This window comes from Boleophthalmus pectinirostris, unplaced genomic scaffold, assembly GCF_026225935.1.
Source record: "Boleophthalmus pectinirostris isolate CB_2022bp ecotype Guang Dong unplaced genomic scaffold, ASM2622593v1 HiC_scaffold_18, whole genome shotgun sequence".
Taxonomy (NCBI): Eukaryota; Metazoa; Chordata; class Actinopteri; order Gobiiformes; family Gobiidae; genus Boleophthalmus; species Boleophthalmus pectinirostris.
The window spans coordinates 31,298,205-31,322,994 of NW_026571133.1; the positions used below are offsets into that span (position 1 = coordinate 31,298,205).

The following is a 24,790-nucleotide window of genomic DNA, read 5'->3' on the forward strand; positions in this document are numbered from 1 at the left end:
CTTGTACTAAACGTAATAAATGCCCCTGAACAATGCACCATGTACCAAAAGAATCTAAGCCTAGTGTGTGTGTCTAAAAGAAACACTGTATCTTCCCTATAAGAGAGCAGTGAATAGCAAGTCTTTACCCTCCGAGCAATAACTGAAGCAAGCTCAAAGTTAGCACAGAAATCCATGCTGCTGTCGGCTTCAATCTGTGCTCACTGTTATGTGGCCGAGGCAGAAACATGTCAGGTTAGTACAAGATCACACGCCCAGACTAGTGGAGTTTGTCTTCTACAGATTGCCTTCGGATTTCCTCCCCTCACGCGTCGGATTAGCTTTTAATATGCCTGCTCAGTTATCTATTCTCAGCGGATTCTAACTTTAGTCTGCCTTGTCCCCTTAACTTTGCAGTACTGTGCCCGTTTTTTTAATAAGATGGCCTTTAATGTATTCCTTTTAGTGTTTTTGTTGTGGTGTCCAGCAAGCCAAATCCAATCAGTTTCTTAGTTGAATAAAGATAAGATAAATCATCTTTCCATTTCAAACTGCATCTAAAATGGGTACTTTCTTGTGATGTGGTTTCCAAAGATTAAAGGTTGTATGTGTTTTTTTTTTTCAAGGCGGTATATTATTTCTAAATCTTTTAACCATGTTGTAATGATGTTCCTTTCTTGTTAGGTGGCACAGTGCCTAAGCGGTTAGAGCTTTCACCTCACAGCAAGAAGATCCTGGGTTTGATTCGCTGGCGGTACAGGGCCTTTCTGTGTTGTCTGCATAGTTTTCCTACAGATGCTCTGGTTTCCCCTACCTTTAAAATATATTTACAATGTGAGGCCTCCAGGACTCCCATGAAAAAGAGATTCTTAATGTCAGCAGGACTAACCTGGTTAAGTAAAAGTCAATAAAATAAAATTTATTGGCTCAGAGTTAAATATGGTTTGATTTATGTATGTTTGAGTAATTCTGTACTGTATCTGGATCTACCCCCTATCTCCGCCCAGTTCCACATACTAACTTACGTTTATTCATAAAAGTCTCTGGGTCACACATTGTCCATGAAGTAAACACATTCAAATCAAATAATGATTTTATTGATCACAAATTATTTGATTTAGTCACAATTACATTTTAATGACATGATGTTAAAAATGCTTTTACTTTGTGATTTGGTTGTGATAATCCAACCATAAAGCAGCATGAGCTTCTCACTCTGAGTTGCCAGATTGTCTAAAACCAGTTTGCAATAAGCCTGAAATGGCTCGCTAGATAGGCTGCACCCTAAGTATATGACAGCTAATGGCATTTCAGAATCATTTGTGATTGTATTGTTTTTAATTAAACCAGCAAGAGCGGATGTTGCTACTTCATTTTCTGAATTTATGAAAATACTCAGTTGTTAATCAAATGTGAAGGGTTCTAATGGTTTTTAACTGCTATCACTACCTGTATGTGTTCACTGTACTTACACACCCTCTCAACACTTAAGTGCTGACCTGAACAGAGGCTAACAAAGAAAAAAGCTAAAATAGTCACCACGTGCACAGCAGCTGCTCCGGCACATGGCCCACTGACCTTGATGACTTGTTCATCTGTGGATCTGCACTCCACTGCCTCCGTAACATCTGATACCGCCCCGTCTGTTCCCACGGTGACCACCTTCACCGGCATGGCTACTGTTCGTCCATTGAGGACTGCCGTGTTCAGGATCTCTGTGTCCTAAAGAAGAGATATCATTGTCAAACTGATGTCATACAAGGGAGTTCTGAATTAAGGAGCATCTCATTGGACAGTCCTTGGGCTTACACTTGCACTGTGATAACATTGGAAACAATGGTAGGATGGCATTTTAACAACTGATAAAGCATTCTACACAATGAGATGTGAGATACACAAAAGGATAATGAGATAATGAAAGGGCAAGTGAGTCAAAAAACATAAGACCCTTTTAAATATTTTATGCTACTAAAAATGAATTTACATTTTATTCTTTAGTTGTTTTTTTATGTGTGAGTATGCAACATTGTTCTTTTAAGGATTTTTTTGTGGCATGCTCTATTTAAAAATACTATGTCTTCTTGTAACATTTCAAGACGATTTAACTTTCAAAATGGGTTTTGCATGAGTACAAAGCCATGGAAGTGACAAACTGTAGCTATTTTAACTCTAGCACCCCACCCACTCGAGAAGAGAATGCCTTATAGAAGAGCAGATAAAAAGATCAATTAAGACAACATCTGTTAATCCTCGCCGCGTGTTACTTTGAGTACGGATTTGTCTTTACGCAGAAGCCTGTTCAACACAGCTTAGTTTCAATAAAAGATTAAGTAGAGGCCTCGCCCTTTCAAAGTGGTCTCCAGGCACTCTTTATTCATCAAAACCTGTCAGTGCGCTTCCTCACACTCGTGTTCTTTGGGAACTGGAGATAAATGCATCCCCAGACCATTGCACTGTAGTCATTATTTTCTTTATCATGGCTGCGCTTTCTATACTGTTTGTCAGATTAGAAGTCAGAAAATTTCCACCTATACAAAGTTTGACAATAAAAAATTTGGATCTCACTTTCTCAATTTGAAAAATATCAGCAACAGCAAACCAGGAATCATTTCACAAAAACATTACATTGGAAAACAAAGATTATTTTTCATCATATTATAATTGCTGTACTAAGATATTAATGTAGGTTTTATTACAGAGTCACAACAGAGTGGTCCACTTAAGAACCACACTGAATAAATAAATGATAGTGAGAAGGGAGAATGCAAGTCACTAATTAAGTGCTGCAGTTCACAGAAAAACACCACAAAAGGAAAAAATTATATAATGTTTGAAAGCAAAGCGATGGAATAAACATTGTCAAAGCACTTTCACCTTTTAATGAGGCAGAAAAGTTGCCTAAAATGTTATGCTAAATTCACAGCTAAAAGTTTAAGGTATATGTGGCAAAACTAAACAAATCATGTGTGGGTAATGATTGTTGATACTGGAAAAATGCTTTGCACGTTCAGCTGCAAAACTGGGAAGTAAATGTGGGACTAAAGAAAAGAGTGAGGGAAGAAGAGGGGTCTGAGGCATATGAGAAACAGTGCTTGGTCAAACAGACTTCAAAACTCTGCAGCCAGGAGTCAGTAATCAGTAATTCTGCATGATGTCACACAGTACTTGAAATTGGAGTGGTGACTGAAGGCAGCACAAATGGAGTTTTTGACAATTTTTTATTTATTTTTTTAACCATATAACGGCAAATATACCTAACTGCACTAAACTTGCCAAAAAAGGTAATAAGTTGAGCAGCAAAACATTTTAATTTTGTAATGAGTTTCACTTTAACTACCCCATGAATTTACATTAATCATGCACCCACAACTCTGGAGTAGAGCATATACTGTTTGTTAATTTGAATTTAGTTTTTAAGACCTATCTGAATTCATTGCAGCTTCAACTTTTGCGATTGTAAAAGTAAAGCTGAAAAAGCTGGCCAGAGTGATTCACAACCTACAAAACAATTATAATTTTTCCACTGCAATCCACCCACACCTGTCGGCTCTTAAACTGGCCCACTAAAAGCCCACACAGAGCAAGATGGACCACATTGTAAACCCTAATTCATACATAACTGCAGATAAACGGGAGTCCCTGAATGGCTGTGTAATTGTCTAGTCAGTGCAGAGTATTATATTCTACTGACCCACACACGTGCACAAACTGTCCCTCCAAAAAACTATAAAGCATGACTCGGGCCTCATCTTATCGAAACAGCCTCTCATCGGTGAGCGAAGACCAAAGAGGAGAGGAGGGACAATCGATAAAAGACCATTAAGCTCTTGTGTGCAGTGGGTCCAAGGGTGGCTGATACACGCAGCCATGTGGATGAGTGATGTGGAAGAGGCAGACAAGCAAGAGGATGCTGTATAGACTTAAGGGACAGTTAGGCGCTTTTCAAAACTCAAGGACACTGGGGACGGTTCCAAGGCGAGACAAAACAGGATAGTCAGATGATAGAAGACAAGAAGAAAGCCCAAAACAAAACACTATAGTTATTACTTTAATCAGAATACCTTTTATGGCTATTGTCAAAAATTCACAAGGTAGGAACTGGCTTGCAACATAACACAATGAATAAAAAAGTAAATATACTCTGTGTAAAATGAAAATAAAAATAAGGACATGCATTAAAAATAATATACTTGAACTGAATATATGCAAAATATACAATATCGACAGGACAACAGTGCAAAACATTCAATGCATGTAGATGTTAAGTATTGTAAGTTCATGTAACAGAATACTATCATTTCAAATTGTCTGTGACCGGTTTGGGGCTTTTTAATCAAGCCAACCCTCAGTCAGTAAAAACATGTGGTTTGCAGCAGAGTTTAGACTGTGTAGAGAAAATTACTATATTTTTAAATGGCATTTAATTTAATTTATTTGTTTATGTCCATGAAATGTATATTAAAATAAAGCTAAAATTATCGAGTTGAAGACTGATCGTATTGCCCAGTCCTATTCTCAAGAACATCTCAGGTTGTTAAGGTTATTCAATATGAAAAGAATATGATGTTTTGTTGAAGAAAAATGTGGTTCTGATTTCATAACAATTGAGGGACGTGAACAGAGTGTGCCTGCCTTCGGTGCATTGAGTGCACTGTGTTGTCTTCTAAAAGATGCTCGGTATATGCAAAATCCTGAAAAAGATCCTGCATGACTCAAGATCTAGAGCAGGGTCTACAGACAGGAACAGTGCTCTGGCTAAACTGCACCAATGGCAATGGAGTTAACCACAACCTCATAAAATATACTTATAACAGAATGGATCTATAAACAAACCTATGAATATTAAAGGCCCTATATTACACAAAATTTATTCTTGTGAGCTTTAAGCCATGTTAGGATAGTGTTACCATCATCATCAAAAACATACCTTGAGTTGTGTTTTGTTTCATTCACATATGTTTGAATAAAACTTTATTATTAGTCTGTATCACTAAAGCTCACAATGTTCTGTTCCTCCTTGTGACATCATGAAATTATCCAAATGATTCTAGTGAAGGTGTATGGAGCAAAGCACTTCCTGTACTACCACATAACATCACAAGGTGGAACAGAGTGTTTTCTGTTTGAGAGAAAATCTCAGCCTAGATCAGAACATAGTGTAATATGGGCCCCTCAAGTAGAGCTGGTGTAGTTTGTTTCAGATACTATGAATAATTGTAAAATAATGTAACCTACACATTTCAAGTGCAATCTAATTTTAAATTTAACCTAACTTTCCACTCAATCAATCCTTTAGACATGGCCATTCTGCCTCACATCTATCACCTGCTCAGACATTTAAGGCAAACCTTAAGCTGACTTGAGTTACTACAGGCCTAATTGTCTCTGCCATCTACATTACATGGCCAATTTACCTGCACGGCTGTTCATCATTATTTAAAGAACAATGTCCATTAGTGGATTTCAGCACCATCTTGTGTGACTTGCTTTACCAACTTCTTTCTCTCATTGCAAAACCAAAATTAGCAAAAAAGTACTTGTTTTCTTTGTGCCTGTCAATCAAAATGCAACTTTCAAATAATAATAACACACATTCAGAGCTGAGTTGTGCCAGGAAACTATTGTGCAACTGAGCGACTGGATTTAGGCTATTTTATTTGGCAACCGTGGGTGATTGGTTTTTAATCATTTCTGGACAGTTGTGTTGCCCCAGGACAAATAAATGAGCTTAGTTGCCAATTCTTATACACAATTATTACAACAATTGTATTCTTTTTTGTGCTAGCTATAGGCCTATGGGGTATACGCATAATATTTTTGTATTTTTTTTTTATTTATGTATGTGATAATCACATTGTGATTCATAATTAATATGTTGCATTCAAACACACGTCAGCAATATGCAATATAATATGCCAAGGTTATGATGATCTTTACAGTAGAAAACATGGTTGCCATGAGACACACATAAATTCTGAAGTGAAGCCATTGCTATTCCACAATAAAGATGTTCTAACCAGATTGTACTACATACAGGATAATGTTTGTAAGCTGTATTTTGTATATGATAGAATATGCACATGGTTAGGTCTAGTCAGGACTACTGCAATGAAGCCTATACACCACACCAACCAAGTTACTAAAAACTAAAACAACATCACTAAGAATGGAATGAATGATTGAATGAACAAACAACTTTCCAGTATGAGGTATCAGTGCTACCATAAAGGTCACCAGAGAACCTTTAATATTCCTGCCTGTTCTTTACTAGATTAATAGTACTGGTTGGGGACAGTTATAGATGGTGAAATCACCTCTGCATTGATTTGCACCAGCTCCTGTAATCTTTTTACGGGTGACTGAGGAATCACATCATGTCATAAAAATGGTAAAACTTAGACTAATAGTAATAATTGTGTTTGACTCAACTTGACCCCATTACATGACTGTATGAGGGGAGGATTACCTCATCTAATTCAAATACATAGAACAAGTTAATGTTAAAAGCATCCATTTTATTCATATATTCAGTGACACTACTAATGTCCTATCTAATACATTATGCATGAAATTGGTTCATCGGTTCTAGCTGTTAATGCCTGTTAATGCTCACTATTGAGAACATTATCTCAATTATCTTAATGAATCATGAGTTACTTCCAGGTCAGTTAAGTGACAAATTAACACAACTTTTATACAAAGTTTACAAGAGTCCAACTGTTTAAGTTTTTATCCTTTTTTTCTCCACGTCAAGTTTATTGCACTGAAAATGTAGAATAACGTGTCCTTGCTGAGTTAGCTTGCATCTCCTCTTACCTGACTTGGAAGCGGGCTGCCTCCTCCTTGTTTCCATGGAAATGTTGCTCCTTTAACTATAGTATTCCACAGTAAGGCATACAACTTATCTATCCCCATGGGTAATATTCCCAAGTATAGTTTTAACTTTGCATTACCATGGAATTATGCAGATGATATGCCACCTTCAGAAAGTTACAGTGTTGTGTTCATGTAGAGAGTCGTTTATGTCCCTTAACATTTTTTAACTAATCACGTAATATCGAATAAGCACAAACAAAATCAATTCGGCTCACAAACTTTACCTGTTCCTTTAATCAATATTCCTTCTGGATGTCTTTGCCACTTGTCCAACTTCCTTGTAAGTTAAAATGAGCAGTGAGTCCAGGGGGTCACCTCAGAAGACCTGTGTTTTGATCTTTTTTTTTTTTTTTTTTTTTTTTTTAAGGCAGCCATTGCTGCAGAGACAGGTTTAGAGGGCTGCTCACTCAATGTAATTTTTTTATGGCGACAAGGAATCCACAGGAGGATGAGAAGTCAGGCAGTCACGGAGCTGATTACCGCAATGACAAGAGATGTGTTCGAGCGGACAGAGGAAAAAAAGGAAAAAGGAAATTGCTATTTTGCTTGAGTAAGAATGCTGCCAATCATTTGAAGCTTTCTGAAAGTTTTAATTACAGCTTGTGACAGACGTTTTAATTCAAGTAGGCAGGTGTGTGCGCGATGAATAATGTACCGTACAAGATTTTTGGATTTGCCTGAAAACAGCTCTCCGGCACGGGCATGTGGGAGGTGCCATGTGAAAGTGCATGTTGCTTAAATTGCTTTTTTGAGTAGCAGAATAATCACCTCTCAAAGTCTGGAAGCATTTAATGCTAAAAGAGGAGGGTTGAAGTGCTCAGATGCAGAATATGTAGTTCACCTGAAATACTGGTGGAATGGAAAGATAACATTTTAGCAGATGTACAGTAAATAATGTGTATTGCAAAAAAGAAATAATTGCTCTCTGTACTAAATCACTCCCCCTTCAGGGCACTATCACTTTGCAATTGTCTTGCATTTCACTAATTGAATCTAATGTACATCAGTTTGTGAAGTTTTGGAGTATTGTTTTCTATCCTGCTTTTGTATATTTATGGAGAATTGCAGTACAGGAGCATGGATGATGTAGGCCTGTGGGATGAGATTTGCATAGGACTGTACTGCTGACCATAAGGAGGGTTCAAATATTGCCTGGGAAAGAACATTCAAATACGGGGTGCGTGCATGTGTGTGAGGCTAATACAAAGTACTACAAGGGTTATGATTATTACTACCACTGCTTAATGCCAGTTCTATCAACTTTTAACTTACGAAAAATCTATTAATTCATTTATTTAGATAAATTCTACAAACAATTATGGACCTGAGTAAAGGTTATTGTTAGCTGCTCAAAAATATACCTCAAGAGAAGTAGTATAGTAAGAAATCACCAATGACGTTCTGATTCAGATCCTTGAACCTGTTGAACTGGCAATCTGTTGCGCTCTGCCGTTGTGTACTCTGTGCTCTGTACACTTTAAACCAGATTAAATATTAAGCCCTTGTTGTTTTTCCCCCCTCTCTCTGTCTCTGTGTCTGTGTTGAGCGGAAATGCCAAAGTCAGCAGTGCTAAATTGGCCTTCTCTGATAACGCCTGTTCATTTTGTGCCCGGGCCTCTGCTGCTCCCGGAGGCCATTTGATTAGAATGTACCCGAGAGCTCCAATGTGCGCAGTCTTTGGCCTGAGCTGCCTCAAAGCAAGTCAGACTTAAAGGGTGAGAGAGAGGGGAGCTGAGCACTTCGGAATAAACAAAAAAACAACCACAGCGATGGCACGGACAGGCTTAGCTTCACCCTAAATCCTGAGTGGCAAGTGGCATCTGGGTTGAAGACAAGTTGGATGGTGGAGAAGAGGGGCGAGATGTATTAAGATGCTAGCTCAGCCTTCTGCTCACACGCTCGCGCTCTCTCATAGATGCAATGGTGGAGAAAATGAGGGGTGTCTAAACAGCTCAAAGGCAGCTCGGTCAGGGCTGTACTTGTAGAGGCAAAGGGACATGGCTCACAGTAATGTATGCAGCCCACAGCCAGACCAGCGCTATCACAAAGTACGTTTGCTGTGGACAAAATGCAGATAATTGGGGCTATGTTGGGAGTTTCAAAGCATGGTTAGAGCAGAGTTTACAGAGAAAACGGGTATTTATATCTGAGCTACAGGCTATAGGCTTTACAAAAAGGTTTGGACAACTCTGTTGGTCAAAAAGCAACATGCACTGCTGTTTAGAGCATGCTATGGCTACAAGATTAATGACAATCAAATCTGCATTATTAAATAATTAAGTCCCTTGCCAACAACCAAATATCCTGCCGTATTATCTAAAAAACAGCTGTCTGTAGTTTAGACCTCTACAAATATGCTAGAGATTCATGCATTTATTTGGGCAATTCCGATTTGAGTCTTCTCTTAAATGTTAATGCTCTTGGATTTGTTAAAAATGTGCACTTTCAACAGAATATACCAATTTTAAAACATAAATCACAACCCTAATCGTAATCACATCAGAAAATTCACAATTAGATATTTTTCATTCAGCTGTAGCATGTGCCCTCACAAGTGATCATATAGATAAGTCATACTGACATGGCATTGTCTCCGTTTACTACAAATATGGACTACAAAAATATGAAATATTCATGTATACCATCATACTGTTATTATCAGAACTCATAATAACAGTATGATAGTATACATGTTATGCTTTCAGTACTCATCCAATCACATGTATAACATCTGGGCAGGTTCATCTGACCAAGAGCCTGATGACAGCAACTGCTCAAAGCTATATTTCGAAGGTCATTGTTTATTTCATGATATAACACTGTTGCTTATTATAACAAAAACAACTTGGTGATGACAGCTGCAGTCAGTATGCAAGCACCCTGGTTGTTTTGTGTAGTAGGACTGTATATACAGATGAAAAATGCTCTGTTCCAAAATATATTGGGATGCTATATTAAGATGGCCCCTACTGGGCACTAAGTGTAGAGTGTGGGGGATGTCATAGCCAGGGGACTAGTTAGAAAACACCCCATACAGAGAGTTTCATCTCAGCTCTATTTTGGTTTAGGTATAGCTTGGTTAGCTGTATGCCTAATTATTCTGTTCTATTCCTATCCTTGTTTTGCTTGCATGTTTCATTTGGTTTAGTTATCTTCAGTTCATTTTATTCAGTTTAGGGCTTGCACTAGTATGATATCTCTTCCTCTGCTCCAGATATTTGAGCCAGGTTTGTAATAGTATTTAAGCTTCAGAGATTTATGATACTATATATACACCTTCCATTGCAATAGAAAGTGAGAAAGAAGTCAAATGTAGTTAAGATGCCAACATCCTCAATTTTATCTCACTTTTATCTCGTTTATCTTGGTTCTTTCAAATGAATCGAATTATGACTTTTTTAAATTTTTTTTATTTGGGTGACTGTTTTAGTCTGTGTAAAGCTCAAATGAATCTCCACAATAACCTTATGAGTATTATTATGAGGAGCCTTAAGCCTATGCAATATGCTTAAGTAGTACAATTGTAATGCATTCTCATTCGCTCAACATAATGAGACCACGTCGGAACACCACTGACTAAATGATTAGCTCTACATGAATGTTCTGTTTGATTGTGTGACATCCAAGCTCCCTTTTTAGACATGAGACTGTGGCGGGGGACTGACTGACGCTGGGGACAGATGAGAAAACCACTTGGCGCCTTTACCAAAATTCACTTGAGGTTTTAATCTAAGATGAGAGAATTAGTGTTGTCAAAAAAAGCAGTGCAGGGAGAGACGCAGAGCTATGGAGTTAGTATATACACAAGAGGACCTAATTAAGCTAGGAGAGGCATTATAGCCCCGAGCGAATGGCTAATGCTGCTTGGAGGACACTCAGGATGGCTCTGTCCACAGCCTATTAGCATCCTGCCAGGCCATCTCCAAATACAGTTCCTGACAGTGTGACTGATGGGAGCTCGCTGGAAAGACTTTTTCCGATAGAGAGATAGCACTGCGTATTTGTAAATTTCAAATACGCACCTCTCTCTCTCTTATCTTTTTTTCCTTTCCCCTGTCCAAAGACCACTTCTTATTCATTCTTGTAGCCCGGCTGTATCACAAACTGTCAAACACGAGAACAAAGTCAATATGGAGGGAGCAAGCGTTTGTGGAATAATTAGGATGGGGCCAAATAGGCACTCGGCTGTGGCAAATAGGAAAAGAATTAAATAACCAATGCTGGGCTTCCTTCGAATGGCTCTGATTATGATAATGTTATGGGAACGTGAGCACAAAACAACTGTAATATAGAGAGGAAAAAAAAGAGTTTATTTTTGGTGAGCTGTGAATAAATGTATTAACTAAGTAAATTAATACATATGTTTATTGCAACTGGCAAAGTTATTTTCCAGGAGATCTCCTCTGTTGCTGTGCTATATGTATATAGCACAGCAGCTATAGAGTAACATAGCAACAGGGCTTCATGCTTAAAAGAAGAAGAAGAAAAAAAGTATAATAAAATATCTTGTATAATATTAGGTTCAAGGTTTCACATTATTGCATTGTACATCTCAGAATCAGAAAATGTTTTATTGCTGTTGTCAGTGACCACAATTCACAGAATTTGCTTTGGTGTTATGGTGCAACTTTAAACAAAGAGTAAGAATATAAACTATGGTAAAATAAAAATAACAGCATGCATTAAAATAAATTTAAACAAAAGCTGCAAAAACAGTAGAAATTGGTTCATTACAGTTGTTTGTCAGAAGTTGTAAAAAAGCTAAAAGTCGGATTGTGTATGTAAATGTGTCTTTAATAGAGCTTTAATTCAGTCATATTTTGATTAACGGGAAGAAAAGATTCTGGTTATAATAATAAATAATTCACTTTTGTTTATGGAGAAAATGTACTTTGTGCCAGTTTCGTTTCATGTGGATAAGTTCAGTAATTCAAGAAGTTTACCAATCTGCAGCCCACTGTAGAGTTATTGTTCTCCACCTCAATTTGAAACTGAAGAGAATATTGTGATGTCACATGGTAAATGGTCAAAATGGTCACATTTTTATATATGACCTATATACCCAACACAATCCACAACACTAACACATCAAACTCAGTTTCAGTACTTCTTTTATATTACCATGTTGTCTTATATCTGTAATTCCTCAGATTTTCAGGTTGGTTCCATAGTGGTCCATGGGCGTATACTAGTCTATGTGCTCTTACACGTGTTCTGACACAGCTCAAGATCATTCTAAAACTATTCAAGAAAGGGCCATTTCTGTCCTGTGAATGTGACTTTTTTAGTATCGATACCTGCCAAAATGAGTATCTAGTTTATATACCAGTTTTAGTACCAATTAGTATCTGATTTTCAATACTTTTGACAACCCTACCAACAGCACATGTGTCACTATAACATTTATAGATTAGTGATACAGCACAGCTTCCAAAACAAAAACAACAAAACCCTAAGAATATGGAAATGAAATTGTAACCAACTCCCAGTTATTACGCAGACAGGCACTCAACTTCTGGAAAATAATACTAATAAAACCACCAATACAGCTTTCTGTGATTATAATATTAAAGAAGTGAGCACAAAGCTAATGTTATTGAGTAGTAAGAAAATGCTATGTTATGAATAAAAGCTTAATGATAGCAGCTGGTGTAGTGTACAGAGCTATGGAGCCCACACTGGCTCCTGCTCTAATGAGAGAACAGAGTTGGCGCACAGCATGAAAACAGATCAAATATTTATGGATGGGTGCCGTAAAAGTCCTCTCTGTTGGTATGTTGCTACAGGTCCCGCCTTTCATGGTTTGCTAATGAAACGTTTTTACTTCCTCAGCCCATTTTTCGTCTACGCGCCAGGTCACAGTTAGCACGAACTACTATCCCTTCTGATTTGCAGTTATGTTTCCTAACAAATACGTAGGCTCAGCAGGATTGGTCGACTCTTGACACCTGGATTCAACTGAAATTCACAGGGTGTATTTTTCCCCCATCCAAACCCAGTACAGGTGAAGTGCTCATTACTACGATGGCGCCTTTTTCAATCTACAAATGTGCAAAGTATACAGGATATCAATCTTGAGTGAGTAGCAGAGTATTCATTTTGTTGGGTCAATATATTTACCTCAAACAGCCCACAAGATTGATCAGAAATGCGGCTGACAAATCTTTTAATTTGAAAACTCAAGGATTCTGCTGCTGGTGTAAAAATACATTACTGAGAAATCAGGTATAGTTAAAATAAGTAAAATCCATGTCTTCACTTAAAACACTTTCTCAGATCTTGTCAAATCTAAGGAAATATTACTCTGCCTCCCAGTAAACAACTGTGTGCGGTTCTTTAGGCTATTGGATAAACATATGCCTCAGATAGGGATTGTTATATAATTCACCACGGCATCTTATCCTAAAATGAAAAAAACAAAACAAAAGGTAGACAAGCAATCAAAGCTGCATTCGAGCTGTTAAATTTTAGTTTTGTACAGATGAAATCAAGTAAAAGTATATTTTTAGCTATGAAGTTGCTAAACTGTACTGTGCTACAGAACAAGAAATATTCTGTCGAAATAAAGTTACCAAAACTTTTGCAATGAAGTGAATATTGTAAAAATCACAGTTAATCAAAAATGACTCAGGTTTCACTTTTGAATTAAAGGGATGAATTATAAATACTTACTAAGCATGAATCATTTGTTCATTGTACATTTGTCATCATTTACTTACTTTTTGTCAAATTTCTATTTAAATAAATAGAAATATGGACAGTTTTTCACTTTTGGGAATGCCAGGGAATACCTTTCACAACAGAGTAAATACCTGCCACTGAACTGTCATTATTACAGCATCAATAGACCTTGAGTGCCAAAAAAGAGAAACCCTTTGCTTATGCCACTTTGGTTCTTTTGAGCCTGTCTCCCTCTAAACTGCCTCTTGCTCAGCCTCTTTTACCTGGCCCTCCGCACAGTCCTGGAGCTCCCATTTGACAGGCCAGGTGCTGGGGAAGTGTGCGTGCGTCTAGTACTCCTCTGTAGTGGTGTCAACCTGAAGTGATTGAGTGGAGCGTTTTCATTGAGCACGGTTCTTGACACCTTATACATGGATGAGTGCGGCTGTGACTGCTGTCTCCCCACATGCCCCTTTAAAGGAGGCGGAAGTTAACTTGTGATGTGTGCTTTAATAACAGATTTCACTTCCATCCTGGAGCTGCTAATTAACTGTCATTTCTGATTTGATAATAACAAATCCAATCCGTTATCTTTCTACTAAAAAAAGAATGGCATTACGTAATTGCACAATACACTTGAAACTTTCCTGGTCAATATAAGGTTTTGTATCCAAATCTTTAGTTCATGAGTATTCATGGTTATGGAATTGTGAATTGCTATGGCAACTGTCCCACTTTTTCATTGCTCTTAAACCCACGGATACCATAATTAGCATAATTAGAGAGAGCTCTACTGGATGCCCTCAATATTTCATATAGTAGACTACGACATAAAAAAAAAAAAAAAAAAAAACACTATTAATACTAATAACCCACTGGATAAGTTACATTCTCAGTTCTCTTTGACACAGACACTGTGTTGTTTAAGACCAGCCTAGACTTGACCAGGATTAAACCTAAAATAAACCAGGACTAGACCTGGTCTACAGAAGACATAAACTAGCTCAAAACTAACACCAATGTAAATAAACAAAACTGTAAAACATTTTGCACAACATTGAGGCACAACAGCAGACAGATAAATGTATGGAAATATATGCATGTATCATAAATGTATCCTCTAATTCTCCCCTATTTGTTGCTTTGTTATCCACTAAGAAGTCCATATCAGGACAACTTCTTCCAGTCCTTAGGGAACCTCTTCACTCTCCAATCACCCTTGTTGGCTTATATAATTATTTGCACGAGCACTTACCATAGCAAATATCATTCTTCATTTGTGACACCTGAAAGCTTTTCATACTTAGTATTAAATTGCCAACTTGCAACCAAGCAATAAGGATCCTGCTGTTCACTGGAGTGTCTTGATCTACTTTTAGAAGTACCTGAAGAGCCCTGCCAACCTCATTGTCTGATTGCACTCCTCTGAGGTGACAGACACAGGAGAATAAAAACAGAAAGAAAAGTTCAAAAGTGGAGTGAAGGCTTCAGGGCACGTGTGACTGGAAACTATTAATTGTGACTAAAATGCATCCTTGGCCATGTTGCCTCAGTAAAAGTTACAGATTGCTCAAAGGCATGGGAATTTTACGTGTCTGACAGTAAAGATAATTAAAAGCACTCTTATCTCTTGGCTACATGCAGAACAGCTTTCATTTGAGAAATTAATTATAATTGCACCATAATGTACGTTTACATGGTCATTACCATAACCCAATTAGCGATTTAAATCCAATACAGTAACATCAGTATATTTGCACAAGTCAATTAAATTCTCAGAAACATTGTTTTGATTGCAACGCAATTTTTTTGGAACAACTTTTTGGTGAGTAATAATAGTATAGTAGTAGTAACAAAATATGAACAGAATCAACTTGATCATACCAAAAATGCTTAAAAAGGGGATATTTTACTTCTATGGGGTAACGGCTAACACATAGCATATTTAGATTACCATTTAATCTTTTATTGATTTGAAAATGTTATGCTGTTATATCCACATCAAAGCAAGTTACAAATCAAATGTAATTCACACTAAGATTGCATGTTTTTCAGGATGTTTTTGACAAACAAATCATTTAATACACACTAGAGATATGTTTAATGCGACTGTGGAACATTCCAGCCAAACACTCCATACAGACAAATGACTGACCCACTCGAAAAAGCTGTGCACCTTCAACTGCAGAAAAAAGATCTCACTTAGAGCAGTTACACGACAAAGGCTCATCTCCTGGACGCATCGTGTGGACGAAACTACAAGCACTCAAGCATGATGAGAGCCAAGCTACAATGACCATGAAGTACACATTATGAGCTGCTGTCATTCACCACTGCCAGTCCACTCACTCACCACAGGAGTGCATCCCTGTTGTGTGGATGAATGACATCAGAGAGTAATGTATGCAAACATGGTATGGCTGTAGATAATATGGCCTAAACATTTTAAATATCACTATTACAAGACAAAGTAAAGAAGGCTAAAATTCTATTTAAGGGCACAATAATACAATTATTAGTTTGAAAAATATAATCCTAACCAATATGTACAACCAGTGTTGGGAACAACGCTGTTTAAGTATAATGATTAGGTATTACTGTCAATGTAAAGGGGCTCGTTATTGTACTATGTCTACAGTTGCAATCGATCAGACACCACTTTCTTCTAACATCAGAGGGACTGTAAATTTTCTTTCCCTTTATTTTTTAAACTTAACAAAACAGTGGCATTTAATTAAAGACCGTGATTGTAAAGATGACCAAACAGATGCATTGTTAGGATATGGTTTAGAGCGGCAGCAGTTTTGAACATTCATTACAAAACACGTGTGGAAATATGACACATACAAGTCTATTTTAAAGATATATAAAGTCAGTTAAATAAAGCGTGAATAAGGTTTATGCTCGCTAAAAAACGTGAGCCAATGTGTGGATACAACATTCAGCTTCCTCATCATACGTGCAGTGACTTTAATATCTTTTTGCCAAAGTACGGGCAGTGACATGTAGCGTGCAGATATTAGTTATGTTCTGATATGTGGGTGCATTTGGTCAACACGTGGTTTGGCCAATGTTGCTGCTTAAAGGTGATAGTTGTTTTCCCTGCATTGTTGAAATGCCGTCAGTGGTTTTGACTGTACAATTGTCCATTACGGCGCCTTTGAGCTTTATAGAGGAGAATAGCTGATAACTAATGCTGGTTCTGGGTGCTTGTGGTGATTTGCCAAATAAAGATGACTATTGCTAATTGTGTATGTATTTTTGAAGATTTTCTTTTGTAATTTAAGTAATAGTTAATTAATCGGGTAATTACTTTTGGAGAGAAGTAAAGAGAAACTATAATGACTTGCTAATGAATGCCAATGTTCATCATAAAAATGTATTCCTAATTTGTGATAATTTATGTTCCTAATCTATTTTAATAGATTATTTTTTCAGACCAAGGTTTAGTTTGCTTCCATACTTGACCGTTTCAACCTGACCAGACATGTCACAGTAATATTACGTGACCACTCTGAGGAAGACTGCTAGTTAGGAGTCAAAACTGTCAGGTATGAAAACAAACTAAACATTGGTCTGATAAAAAAGAATATATTCAAATAAATGATGTGAAGACCAACTGAACCTCACTGGATTATGTTGATAATCATTGTCCGTTTTTAATTTTGCAATACAAGTAAATAAGTATTACATTTTTGCTGATTTAATTTAACTGTCAAAACGGCAAATTGAAATATCAGAAACAATAACATTTTGCCAAACTGAAGATGACTCTTACCATGGCGAGGGGCACGATCCCGCCCAGGTCCTGTGGTGCGATGCGGATGAGGGTGAGTACCTCGTTGGTGAGGCTGCGTGTGAGTGGGTACTCCACCTGCCAGCTCACCTCCCTGGCCCCCTCCACCGCCATCTGCCCGTTCACCTCCAGATCCACCTGAAGCACTCTCTGGTACCCCGCTGCCTCCACCCTGCACACACACAGATGCACAACAGGATTTAGATAACCCACAGCGCAGCACAGAAAGATACAGAAGAAATAGAACGATACTGGGGAAGGTATAAGGAGGCAGAAATAAAATGGTGCTCAAATTGGAAAAGTGGGAATAGTAGAGATAAAGGCATGAGTGAAAAGTGTATGGGAGAAATGAAAAGGACAAGGGACAATGAAAAAACTACTGTAAGAAATGGGAAAAGGGATTAGACTGCACATATAGGGAGGATGTTGAGATCAGAGGTGGAAGAAATGTTCTAAATCTACACAAAAGAAGAATACAGTGGTTTCATTATTTTAGCTTTAAACTGGATGCCTATCCTGGATGAACAGTACCTGAATGGCTAGCACTTTTTCAGGTTTCAGGTTTGCTTCCTGGGCTGGCCTGGAACCTACTGTGTGAAATTTGAAAGTTCTCCCAATGTCTGTGTGGGTTTCTTTGGGGCACTCTGGTTCAACCCAATATGCACAATGGGCACTCCTCCAGCTAGGTAGTCCTGACCAAGAACTAAAGATGAGTCCTTGAGCACTGTACTGCAGCAGCTCACTGCTTCTGACAGGCTGCCTCAGTGGCACTGGTTGAAGGATGGGTCAAAAGCAGAGAATGAATTTCCTTGACAAGGGATTAATAAGGTATACATAACTGTACACAAGCTGACAGACTGTGTAGGCACTGTGGCTAGTCTCTTCAAGGACATAATGGCAATATGTTTAAAAACAGAGTGTGAAACAATTAACCAACTTCTAGATTACAACTTTATGTGATTGAGAGCTTTTTTCATATTCTATCACGGGTTGAAGAATATCTGCAGTATTTATGTAGAAGACTGTAAAAATAAGTTGATGCTTCTACCAATAGTTTAATAGAACTACAGAATCTACTAAAGGCCGACAAACAATACAGGATTTTTCTATCGTAATTTTTAAATGTGAAGCAAAAAGCACACATCACAGACATGAGGCAAATCTTATGAGATTTAAAATCTCTGATCGCAAAGACTGCAGTGGGATATGTCTGCACACCACAGGCTATAAAGTTGTCTACAGTAAAACCATTCGCTTTGAGACTTGTAAGTGTTCAAAGGATCAGAGCACTGCACTTCTAGTTTAGATACATGACAGAATGGTGTTATTATTATTTGTGAACTGTGGTACAATATTTCAGATACATGATTTTTTATGCACAGAAGGCTGGAGATACAGTACACAGGAATTAGAGTCTCAAGCACTAATCTACAGCTTCAAACCGATTCGTGCGCTGTGGATGTAAAAAGACACACGTGAGGAACTACTATCACCTTTTTACTTTTAAAGAACGCTTCAAACTGGATCAATAACGCTGTTTTGTGGATTGGGTGTCATTATTTGCGGAGGTCAAATTCTAAGGATAATGTGGATGACATGCTGCAGTTTAAAATTTACAACTTTACAAGAGGTGAGTAATAAAGTCTTCTAATTATTTTCACTATTTCCTGAGTTTGTATCTTGCGTCTTTGTGACCGTTACTCTGTCTGCCCCTGACGCTCTGTTTTATTGGCCATTACCGTAGTGTTGCTGATGTTTGGTGGCTATGATCTGAAAGAGCAGCTCAAAGTCACACTGACACCACATACATGAGGACCGCAGCGGCTTTAAAATCGCACACAAAGATACAAAGTCGGGGACAAGCAAATTGCAGCGAATAATCCGTCAAATTCTCCTGTAGTATGTAGCGACCTTAAGACTACATTAACCAGTATTACAACAGGTGTGTACTGCTTTATCAACAATATTGTTAATATTATAACCTGCAATTGTACAATCTCTTTCCTAGACACTGACAAAAAATATACAATTATTATTAAATACATGTATTTTAAAGTACATTAGCTTATGAATACAAAAATCTAATTCCACCTTTGACTGGAAATACAGCAGTTGAGATGTGCAGATTCAAACACAGCAAAACAAAAGACAACCAATACCGCCTTGGTCACAATATTCAAAACCATTTCAAAAAGCATTCATTCCAAAACATTACGAGTCCCGCAGCGACTGATGTAAGCAGATGTTTCTGAGTTTGAGCAACCAATTCCTCATCAGAGCCAGATATGAAACTAATGGCGTTGCTATTGGAATCCATTCTCACATCCACGCAGAACCATGATCTTGGCAAAAAAGCAATTTATTTTTCCTCGCGCAATATGGAGCTTCTGTTGCAGAGATTGTCAGGGCCAGGCAAATCATTCTCCCTCGGCTGATAGAGATGCAAACAAAGCAGAAAAAACAATGAATGCAAAACCCCCTGAACTCATTGGATTTGCCCTGTGCTTGGTCTGCGTACATATTTCTTATAACGCAGACAAAACATGATATAATACCTCTGTCGGTAACCAGGATTATGCATAACAACTTAGGGATACAATTTGCACTTCAGATTCAAGGGGCGGGGACCATAGTGTAAGAATTGAATGAAAACTGACTGCAATAGGTTGTGATCATCTTGCAGAATTGAATGCCATTATTTTAGATGGAGGGCAGGGGCTTATATATAACTGTGTGGGAGATTCACTGTTTTTACAAGAAAAATCAAAATTTATGATCCGTAAATGTTAAACCTGATCATTATTTGGACATTTTAATGCTACTATTTGTAATTAGACCTGATCCTGTTGTATTCTCACATATCACCACTAAATGCTGTCTAGGTTACTGCTGTCTAATAGTGTACCATCTTTGGTCTGCAATAATGATCTTAAAGAATATACTGTAATAAAAAAACATACAATGCTGGTTGAAAGGTTGTGCTGCCAATTTCCACCTGCCCCTTTACAGTCATCGCAACAAAAGGCAGAACAGCTGGACATAACCTAATCACAGAAATCCTGACCTGTTCATCAGTCCCGAGTCATTTCTGCTCATTTAAATAATAACACAGTATTTGTTGGTTTATGCCATGTATAGTTTCTTAGGTTTTAGTAAGAAGATAAATAAATCATAACAAAGAACAGACTAACAAACAATACTGTATTTATCACAGTCAAAGTGACAAATCATGAGTCTGGGGTTCTGTGTTTTAGATCTTTTATTAGTCTTAGTTAAAACCTAAAAATAGCACTACACTAGACAGTGCTCGATTGTGTGGTTGTGGCACAATTAAAACGTGTCTGGAGCAGGTCCAAGCCGAGCATACGGAGGAAATGAGTGGGAGTAAGAGGGAGATCCAAGCTTTTGCCTGAAAATATTCTGGCCAGACTGGCTCCACTCTCCTTATGAGTGCACACATCACACACCAGCCCACTTCAAAGTGCAGATTTAAGGATCCTCTCAAAAAGTGAGCTTAAAGATAAGTGCAAATATAAAAGCGGGTTCAAGACCAATCCCAGATCATGTGGAAAAGAGACCATTTTGTTCTAAATAACACAGTGGATTTTCTAATAAAGCACAGAAACTTTAGTGTGTGTTGTGGAGGTGAAAGCAAGCTGGTATTTTTGTAAAAAGCTTGTTTGTGCAAGACAAAACAGAGACAAACTATACTGAACTTTGTGCAAAACTATTTTAATGATGAGAGATTTAAAAAGAAAAAGTAGCCACAGGGCTCAGGAAGTAGGTTGAGTATGAGCCAGACTAGGGGAATACTAAAAGGCAAAGGCGTAACAAACACACAATAACAAGTTATTTAACACCCAAATTTCAACTTGGAAACCTGACTCATAGTGAGCTGGGACTAAAATTTAGCAACTAAAAACTTGAATATTTTGTTAATAGGAAACCAAAAACACTGATGTATGTTCTAACAACATTCACAAACCTTGAAAAAAAGAACTAAAACTTAAAAAAAAAAAAAAAAATGCAGATGCCCACTTCTTAAATCTTCTATCAGCAATCTGTCTTACTCTATACTTCAGGGACAGTTTTGTGCTAATATCAAAAAGGGGATTTTGTCAAAGCCTGTAAAAGCCCTCTTAATTGGAAGGTATTTTCTGCCACTAACAGCATATTAGCAAGTATTCATTGGGGAGAACATGCATCCATACATTGTCCTGAAAAATGCAAACTGGTTTCATGAGGTGTTTAAAACAATGATAATGGAATATTCAATATGCATTGAAGCATTTATACTGACCCAGACACAGAAGTAACTATGCTTTGCTCCTTACAAGTTGTAAAAGGTTCTAATGATGATAAACCATGAACAGAGAGTCACAATATTTTTCATGTAAGTGAAATTTGTGTTTTGTCCATATGTAATCTTCCAGGTATTTTTGGATGAACTCTTTTAAAAATGACACAAGAATGTATTGCGTAAAGATTTTTAAGCAATAAAAACATAATTTATTAAACACATAGGTAAGTGTAATCCTATCCTGTGAAACATTTCAGGTAAATAAATAACCACTCCACTGGAAAAGTTAATTAAAACATAGTGCATCTTTAATAAATGCATGGTAAAATGGTTTGGGACTTAAAATGCAAAACCATGTATGCTTATGGACATGTCATCAGGCAAACATTAAAGAAAACCAAAACCCATCTTACAAAGGCTATAGTTGTTGATTTATGCATTCGTGTGGTGCACTGCAGAAAATGGAAGCCTTGGCTCTGCTCTTTGATATAGATTTTTATTTTAATCACAGATAAACATCAAAAGAGAGCAGGGAAGTAAACCGCTGAGAGCAAACATCCCACACAGCCATGGGATACACTTTGGGTTTGGACACCAGCTAAAAGGGATGTTACAATTTCATTCTTTTGCTCCACAACACCCATAATGTTTATTGTTTTCAAAATTAATTCCAGAGGTGTGTAGAACTCATTTAAATTTACTCAGTTACATTCATTTGAGTAACTTTTGGAAGAAATTATACCTATATGAGTAAACAATTTGGTGACTCTTCCCACTGTGAGCAAGTCAAAAAAGTGACAAAAGCTTTATGTTGACTGACTGAAATTATTTCAGCATTTACTCAACCGCTTCTCCAGCTGTAATGTAGTTTTTCTCATTTTTATGTCCATCCTTTGAAAAGACTAGATTGTGTGCATGACTGAATTTACATTACCTTCAAATTATAAATCAGTTGTTATGTCCCAACACACTTTAAAGGTGCACTGTGTAACTTTTTGATAGGGGGTCTGTCACCTTCTTGTTTCTATGGAAACGTCATTGCTCTGCTTGGAACGTTCCATAGTGTGACAATAAACAGCTCTAGCTTACATTCACTCGATTACAGGTGGGTTTATAGCTCAAAAATAACTAGAAAAACAAACATTCTGACTGAGTGGAGTTGCCTCTCCACAGATCTGACTATGTAACTTGGCTTGGTTTAGTCTCCATGATGATAGAAAGGTTGAATGCCATACTGTGAAACATCTCAGACAAAGCAGTAACATCGCCATGGAGTAAAAAAAATTGACAGACCCTCCACCAGAAAAGTTACAAAATGCACCTTTAAGTTACTCTTACATACGTAGCAGATTTCCCAAATACTTTACTTGTACTTGAATAATTTCTTGCACCACTACTTTGTACTTTTACTAGAGCAATATCATTCTGAAGTAACACTTGGCTACTCTACCCACGCATCATTCATCTTTTATTTCCATTACTTCCTTGGACTCGTGGGAGGCGGTCTATACTGTGCGGCCCCAGAGGAAGTGACTGCAGTGATTACGTGCTTTACGCTTATGGTGTACAATTACAGCCAAATCAATTATCTGCTACACACAGTCTGGATTGAGAATGGAGCCGCAAACAAACAAGGCTTTAGTGCTGAATACGACAATGCAGCTCTAGTTCTCCATAAATACAATCTGTCTCCCTCTGCAGCGTCTTTATCACAGCCAGGGCTTATGCTGTCTCTTCATTCTCTCCACGTTTTAATAGCCATTTGCTTTTATTAAGGTTTTCTTGGGTTGCGACAAAGTAGATGTTACAGCTTAAGAAGAAGACTGCAGAATGACAAATATGAAGGGAACGCAAGGGTAAATAAAAAGTGTAAAGTGGTTCAATTTGCACTTTTACTTTTAATTTACTGTTAAAAGTTCTAATTTAATTTTTAACATATACTTGCAAACGCTTGGTAATCAGGACGTAACAATATCCAAAACTTATGAAACTATATTATCACAATGAACATCTCACAGTACTCTATTTATCGTAGTATTTTAGAGACTTTAACACAATTGCAGAAAGGCTGCTTTCTTGTTTGAAAATCCCTTCAAAAGACTTGTGTGGGTATCATTACTGTCATAATCCAAAGAACAATGTGCTTATTAACAGTTTGTTGTTCATGCTGTCTGCACTGAAATGGAGCAAAGGATCATGGTCTATGTAGTTTCCTTTGGTTAAGAGGTTTATCTTGTTACAGCATCTAAAAAAACAAAGGAGCTTATGATTCAGGCCACGAAGATATTATGAGACTTGACAATACGGTATCACAATATTTATAGGGCCCATCTCATGCAAAATAACTTTTTTCACATTGTATCTTATGCACATATACAAGCACAATTTGGGTTTTGGAACATCCATTACACAACAGTTACGAAATTTTACTGATTTCTTGGATGAAGTCACAGACCAGGTACTATGAAAGGCCGGCTATTGCTCATCCCCTCACCGGTCCTGAGAAAGCACAGGCTCCACCCTGCAAACGTGATGTAGGCCCCATCTCAGGGAGGGAGGGGAGACAGGCATAAGTGTACAGCCTTGCAGCCACACAACCCATTTAGCGGTCTGATAGCAGTAGGAATAAACTTTAATTCATCATGGCGATACAGCGCGTTCAGCCTTATGTGTTGGACCCGGAATTGGACGAGGACTTGGAGGTGCACGAAGCGGAAGCATCGCGTCAGCATCGACTAAACATTACTGATTGGTAAAGTATTGATAAACGCTAGTAGAAAACTAATTATATCGTGTACACTGCAGTGTAGAACAATACACAGAGGGGAGCGGGTGGGGGCGGTGCGAAGTGCTTTCTGCTACGTCAAACGTGTCATAGGTGTAGCTGGCTGCCTCATCATTGGAGCAGGCTGTAGTTTCTTGTCACGTGGGAGGGTGGCAAAAATACGCTGCAATTTGTAAAAAAAAAAAAAACGTAGAATCAATATAAAAACCAGTTAAGGGACATATACAAGGTCCACACATCATTCTTAGAAGGTAGGAAGCTCTGAAAACTTGATTTTGCATGAGATTGGCCCTTAAAAAAATAAAAAATAAACCACAAATTGTTTGAGACCACTAATCAAATTTAAGGATTCTAATTGAAAGTTTCATTTTGAATGATCGCAATCAACAAATCA

At 37.6% G+C, this 24,790-nt stretch overlaps 1 protein-coding gene across 1 annotated transcript in view; it reads right to left on the reverse strand.

The window, feature by feature from the left end:
* Positions 1-24,790, reverse strand: part of LOC110174153 (transmembrane protein 132D-like) — a 52,977-nt gene that overhangs the window by 22,763 nt on the left and 5,424 nt on the right. Inside the window, exons 2-3 of the mRNA XM_020940210.2 lie at positions 17,294-17,483; positions 1,558-1,701 (exon numbers count right to left, since the gene is read on the reverse strand). Coding sequence (XP_020795869.2) covers positions 1,558-1,701; positions 17,294-17,425 — 276 coding nt within the window. The 5' untranslated portion in view covers positions 17,426-17,483. The remainder of the gene's footprint in view (positions 1-1,557; positions 1,702-17,293; positions 17,484-24,790) is intronic.